The 7,080-nt window shown below is 40.8% G+C and overlaps 1 protein-coding gene across 1 annotated transcript in view; it reads right to left on the bottom strand.

The window, feature by feature from the left end:
• Positions 1-1,319: 1,319 nt before the first annotated feature.
• Positions 1,320-7,080, bottom strand: part of LOC126215078 (transmembrane protein 161B) — a 101,595-nt gene continuing 95,834 nt past the window's right edge. The window contains exon 12 of the mRNA XM_049941727.1: positions 1,320-3,241. Coding sequence (XP_049797684.1) covers positions 3,122-3,241 — 120 coding nt within the window. The 3' untranslated portion in view covers positions 1,320-3,121. The remainder of the gene's footprint in view (positions 3,242-7,080) is intronic.

Raw genomic sequence — 7,080 nt, 5'->3', positions numbered from 1 at the left:
ATAACTCAGCTGACCGACTGTCTTTTTGATGTTCTACAAGGGCAGGGACTAGACCCAAAGACAATAAGCCTCTTCAAGCAAACACTCAGACACAAAATCAAGAGTAAAATTTATGAGATAAATATAAGTATTCATTGCAATATTAAAACCGGTATTCGCCAGTGAGGTGCACTGTCAATACTCCTCTTCAACCTCATCCCAAGTAATGTCATTAGGAAATGGGAAAAACAAGTAGAAGCCCAAAAACTCGGGATACCTACTCAAGTTTGCCGGACTAAAGATGACATTAAGATCGCTAAGGTAAGGAACGAGGCGGTTCTCCGCAAAATCGACAAGGAAAGGAATACATTGAAAACACTGAGAAGAAGGAGAGAAAGCATGGTAGGACATTTGTCAAGACATCAGGGAATAACTGCCATCGTACTAGAGGGAGCTGTAGAGGGTAATTCGGTAGAGGAAGACGAGAGATTGGAATATGTCCAGTAATTAACTGAGGCTGTCGGTTGCAAGTGCTACACAGAGATGAAGCTGGAAATAAATAAATAAATGTTGGCGATGGAAACTACTACTCTTTCGAGTAGCTTCTGTATTGTCTCCACATTGCAGAGAAGACCCATTTCCAGTAGTCCCACTGAGGGAAATTTCCCAGTGACACCAAAGATCGAACCTGGGTCATCAGTGTAGCATCAGATGCACTGTCGGCTCAGCCACAGCAGTGTTTCTGAGTTGTGGCTGCAGTTTCAGTGCACAATTAACACTGACAAAAATCAAGACAGTCACCAAGCTGTGCTAGAGGTATGTGGTGCATGAAGACTACATATGTGGGATATCTGAAAGGATGGATAAGAGAATTTCATTTGTTACAAACTATAATCTGTTACTCGATAAAGGTGCTCACTGTAATTTGCTGTTGGTATACTTTACAGGCGTAGCCTGCAGTGGCTGTTTCAGAGAGAGAGAGAGAGAGAGAGAGAGAGAGAGAGAGAGATGTTAATGAAATACTTAAAATGTAGACACAAAATGAATTTGTGATTGGTAAATATGACCATCAAAGTATATATGGTGTTAAAATTATTGACATTGATGGGAGACCTTAAGTCTCATTGAATTTTGTCACAGAGGATGATCAAATGTGAGAGGTTGATCAAATGTGAGCACAGAGTTGGTATACGTATGAAGAATAGAGAAAGAATTCATAAGTCAATTGGTAGGAAAAAAATAATGATATCTGCCTTTGCCACAGTGGAGCATGCGAGCTATTTGAAATATGCTATTTTATTCACAAATGTTACCATTACATTTTGTAGATGTATTACAGTTAACTGGTTTTGATTAATGAGTTATCATAAGAACTAAAAACTAGAAAAGATAAAAATGAAAGATTACCATTAAATATAAACTGCTATAAAAATTTAAAAAGTGCAAACTGCAGAGAAAGATAATAAGATACTCTGTATTGTGTCACAGGGGCAATATATATCAAGTGATTATGAAGCATTCACTGCAGTCATTTAAAATTAACTGCCACGGTTGATCAAGTGTTGTACCTTAAAACTGAAATAGCTATGTTTCTAGAAGGCACGAGTATGCTTGGCTTTCATGTGGGAGAAGTGCAATGTAAACAGTTGTTTATGTTTAAAAAATACATCATCATCACTTTCAATTTGCTCGAAATATAATCAACGACAACAGAGGATACTGAGAAAAATTTAGACAAAACTGGGACTACGAATCATATAAAATGAAACAAACATATTACCTAATTACATTGTACTTCTCACAAATGTAACCCACACTGGCTCACACCTACAGTTCATTTCAAGTGTCCACAATGGGTGCTTCATAATAACTTCACACGTTCCTTGCATAACATTATACCGGGTTGATTTTTGTTTCTGTCTTTAGCATCCACTTCTCAACGTTTCTGTACTAGTTTAAGTTTAATACAAATTTTGCATTTCTGTCTTCTCTGGTTTTTTTAGTTGTGATGATTCATTAGCATCTAAACCAATTAACTTTAACATATCAAACAATGGAAACTCCAAGTCGGAATATCGACAATATTAGGAAAAGCATAGATTTCTACGAATTGTAAAGATTACTTGTTGAGCTGCAGGCAGGCATAGTAAAAAGACTACTTACTACACACACAACTTTTGACCAGAGCCTTCTTCGGCAAAGAAACACATGCATTCACACAAGCAATACACTTCATGCACACATGACCACTACCACTGGCAGATCCAAACGGAACTTCTGACAAGTTGGTGTTAAATATTTTGTTGCTCGACTTTGCTATTCTGAGTGTGTCTTAGTAAACCAGAATTCGTGTCAGAGCTGCCAGCAGTAGTGGTCATCTGTGCATGAGGTGTGCTCATTTGTATGACACTGTGTGTGTCTGTGTGTTCATTCTTGCTGAGGAAGGCTTTTGCCAAAATCTATAAAATGTAACAGCCTTATCATTGTACCTATCTGCAACTCAATGGGTCATTTTTACGGTGAAGTACCAATCTATCCTTTTCCTAATACTGTTAACTTTAATATTTGCCAAATGTGATCGACACACTTGTGAATAAAAGAGCGCATTCTAGAAATAAATTTGTGGAATTTACTTGTCCATGTACAAGATTATGTGAGCTTGATTGCAGTCTGCAGTGGGTGACAAAGAAACAGGTAGAAAGCTGTGGCATTACACATCACCTTTAAATTACATTTTATCAATATTTCTTCCCAATATTACGTCAAGCTTTGCCTGGGGAAAGAAAACCTTATCTACAAAATGAATGAAGAGAGTACTACACAGAAAAGGTTTAGTGTGCAACACTAGAGTGGCAGTACCGAGCTCAACCAGTACTCCAAGTCCACATTCGCTTGTGCGCACGTCACTCGTACTGCCTATATTCTGAGCCTCGATGGCACACCATTGCTCTTCCAGCGAGCAGTTTGCATTCTGTCAGCAGCCCGGGAGACTGCACGAGTTGCTACTAATGAGGCCCTACATTTGAGTCAGAGGTAACACACCACACAGATTTCTCGTATCTGCCCCGCCGCCGGAACGCCTTCTTCACTAAAGTCGCCCATTGTGACAATCTTCGTACTCGTTCGGTACGCGGGCGATGTACTAGGTGGATCTGAAGTAGGACTGATACAGCATGCCGAGTGAAGATGTAGAGAACCAGGAGAAGCACGTCCACCAGGTCATGAAGCCCAGCAGTCCGCGGAACACCTCTGTCGTGAACACCTGCAATGACAAGTGGAGCAAATGGAGCATTGTCTACCTGAATAACTCGCACACACGGCTGGGCACAAGACTGTTAATCTATTAATCATTAATTAAGTTAACTTTTTGAGTAATGGATTAACTTTTAACTTGATTTTTAAGAAACATTAATGGGCTCTTTAACTTTCTTTGAATCCATTAATATTTAATTAGGTACCATCTATTTATGAAAAAAAGGCAACGCGCTGCCCGCGGAAATTGTCATGTAGGTCTGTGGATAAACTGGGGTGCGTGCGATTGATGCAAACAACTGAGTGCTAGTGAGAATACACACAACCACGATGTTATTGCATCTGGTGTGGTGGTCCTTCCATTGGCTCTTATGTGTAATTGAAGCCGATCGGAGCATTTTCTGCTGTTTTAATGACCAGACAACTTGCCTGCCAAGCTACTCAGAATTCCAGTCTACATGACAGTCAAAAAATTTTATGTGGTTTACTGTAATGTCACCACGTTTCTGGTAACGACCATGGGAGGCCAAGTGCAATAATGTCGATGGAGGGTAGTAACTTGGGGCTGCCTGTTTACCATTGTTTGTTTACAAAGTTCGTGTTTAGTATTATTTTTTGATAGCAGATTGACTGTGGAAACTAAATCGTGGAATCATATTCTAGCCCTACAACCGATGAAATCAATGGCTGCAATTAAGTGATCACATATTAATTTTACATCCCGATTGGGAGAACAAATACTTTTCAATTCGAAACAGTGATTGGCTAAAAAACTGACAATTAGAGCTCACACTTCAAGCTTTAACAATTTGAAACAACACGTAGGGGGAAGCACACGGATCATGATACGTGCAGTTTGAATAAATCGTGAAAGCATGCTCTGTTGATGAAAGCAAATCAATCTTGGGTACTCAGATATTAAGAGTGGAGCCAGCTGTAGTAATCCAGTTAAAAATAATAGGACAGAAGCACTGGAGTACCTTTGGCATTGCTGCAACTGGCAGTCTAGTGTCTCAAGCCAGTGTGGATCAATGCATAGCAAACGAATTAACGATCAAAGATTAACTTCAACTTCTGATAAATCTCCTGTAAAGTAATGCTTTGACATCTTAAAAAAAAATAACTTTTTTTAGCAAAGGATTAAGAATTAGCGAAGTTAACTTTTTCATTAACACTGCCCAGCTATGCTTGACATGAACCCCATCAAATGTGTTGCAGCACAAACTGATAATGTAACAAATATTATGAAACTCAACATAAACAAATACAAGAACATACAAAAGTGACAACACACAGAAAAAAAAACAGGTGCCGATTGTTTCACCAGAACATTTCTGTGAGATTTCTAGCTTTTTCTATGTTACAAATTCAAATTTCTCTGAACCAGCTTTTCTTGTCTGTGAGAACAAGATTTACTTTACTTTTTTCTCATGGCTGCAAATGAAAGCTTCCCATTGTTCCAAGTTCAGCTAGAATGAGAAAATGATACACCAAGTCTGGTAAAAAAGAAACAGCAATTTTTGTTTTTCTTGAAGAATCTTTATTTAGTCATCATCAACATCAACTTTGTCCCCTTCACAGTAATCCCTGTCAGATATAATATCATTGTGGCAGCACTTTTTCCAATTTTGGAAACACTTGTGGAACTCTGTTTTTGTTATGGCATTCAGCTCCTTCAGTAATTCTGTTTTTTCTCATCAATGGTGGCAAAACGATATGCTTACACGATTCTCATGTCGCAGGAAAAAACGATGGCTGAGGCAACATAACTTTTTTTTTTTTTTTTTTTTTTTTTTTTTTGCCACAAATCACGAACAAGCAGCGAGATGTGAGTCAGACACTTCTCGTGATGCAGTTTACGTGAGTGGTTCTGCCACAATTCTGGTCGTCTTCTGTGGATTGCTTCACACAAATGGTGCACAACTTCCAGGTAGTATTCCTTACTGACTGTATGACCTCAGGCAGGAATTCATTGTCCACTATACCACTGTAATTGAACGAAACAGTGAGAGTAACCTTCACATGTGGCTGCACTAACCAAATTTTTTTCGGTCTTGGCTCTTCAGGCAGTTTCTATTAGGATGATTGGACCTCAGTTTTGTCGTCATACTGTACACCCTTGTTTCGGTACTTGCCATAACCTTCTTTACAAGATCTGAATTACTGGTGACTTCATTCAGCAATTCCCGAGTGATGTCTTAGCGACATCATTTTTTGTCAAAATTCAAGAATTTTGGAGCAAACTTTGCTGCTACATGTTTCATGCCCAAAACCTCTGAAAAAATTGCTCGGTGTGAGCGAAAGGATACATTGGCATCGTCAGCAACGTCTGTGCTAGTGATTTGGCGTTTTTCCAGAACCATTCACATTTTCATAAGGATGGTTAGAAGCTGTGTGTGGGTGCAGGAGGAGCTCATCGCAATTTGCGAACGGCTGAATGCGGCTCTGGCTACAGTCGGTCACCTTCAGGCTGCTGCCTCGGGTTGTGGCAGTGGCGGAAAATCTGATGGGATACCTCAGGTGCCGCTTGTGTCGCCCGTGGGCTCTGCTTCTGAAGCACCTCCTAGGGGTACCCAACACGGTGGATCTGCCCTCATAGCAGGGTGAGTGGCAGGTGGTAACGTATTCACGTTACTTGAGGCGGAGGGCGAATGTGGAGACTGGCCACCTGGCCTTGCGCATTCACCCTGTGAGTGAACAAGTGACCGTTCCTTCAGCAGGGTCCGAGCAGACACAGAGAGGGGGGGGGAAGAGTTTATCGATTATTGGGAGCTCCAACATTAGGGGTGTTATGGAGCCCCTTAGGCAGACAGTGGTAAGGCCTGGAAAGAAAGCCAAGATAAGGAGACGGCCTTGCCTGTGGCTATTAAGTGTGCGGGGTACGGTCTTCTGCAAGTTGTGGCTCATGTCGGCACCAACAACGCCTGTTGCAGGGATCCTGAGGCCATCCTCATTTCATACAAGTGGCAAACACAGCTCGCAATATGTAGCATTGTTCCCAGAATTAATCAGGATTCTTTGGATTGGGGCTGAGTGGAGGGACTCAACCAAAGGCTTCATCAACTCTATGATTGTCTTGGTTGCAGATTTCTAGACCTGCATTATCGTGTGGGGATTTTTCCGACCCCTTGATAGGTCAGGAGTTCTCTACACAAAGGAAGCAGCTAATCAGGAAGCACAGTACTTGTGAAGTACACATGAAGGTTTTTTAGGCTAGATGATTGTTTGAGGTTCTCTGATGAACACTTGCCAGTCAATATGCAGCAAGGGAGTCGGATCGCATTGAGAGTAAAGACACTTTGACTGTCAAAGTTTTATCAGTAAACTGTTGAAGTATTCGTAATAAAGTTCCCGAATTTACTGCCCTACAGGGAAGTTCTCGCACTCAGATCATTCTTGGGATCGAGAGCTAGCTGAAATCCAAAGTGGAAAGCTCTGAGACATTTAACGAGTCATGGAATGTATATTGGACGTACAGATTAGAGGCCATACAAGGACGAGTGTTCATTGCAGTTGACAAAAATATTGTCTCTACTGAGGTCGAAGTTGAGTGTGAAGTTATCTGGGGACACATAAAAGGTGCAGGTGAAACCAAGTTAATTATTGGATGCTTTTACCAGCCACCGATTCTGCTATTCGAAGATAGTCTATAGTCACTAGCGTGTAAATATCCAGATCATGCAATGCTAGTTGAAGGCAACTTTAACCTACCGAGTATAGACCAGGATGCTTATGGACTCATTGCAGGGGGTACAGACAGACAGTTGTGCAAGATACTTCTGAACCATTTTCTGAAAACTGCCTTGAGCAGCTTGCTCGGCAGCCCGTATGTACTGGAAATATCTCGTA

The sequence above is a fragment of the Schistocerca nitens genome, chromosome 12 (genome assembly GCF_023898315.1).
Source record: "Schistocerca nitens isolate TAMUIC-IGC-003100 chromosome 12, iqSchNite1.1, whole genome shotgun sequence".
Classification (NCBI taxonomy): domain Eukaryota; kingdom Metazoa; phylum Arthropoda; class Insecta; order Orthoptera; family Acrididae; genus Schistocerca; species Schistocerca nitens.
The sequence above is the reverse complement of the archived record's forward strand: the minus strand, read 5'-3'. Positions and strand labels throughout refer to the sequence as shown.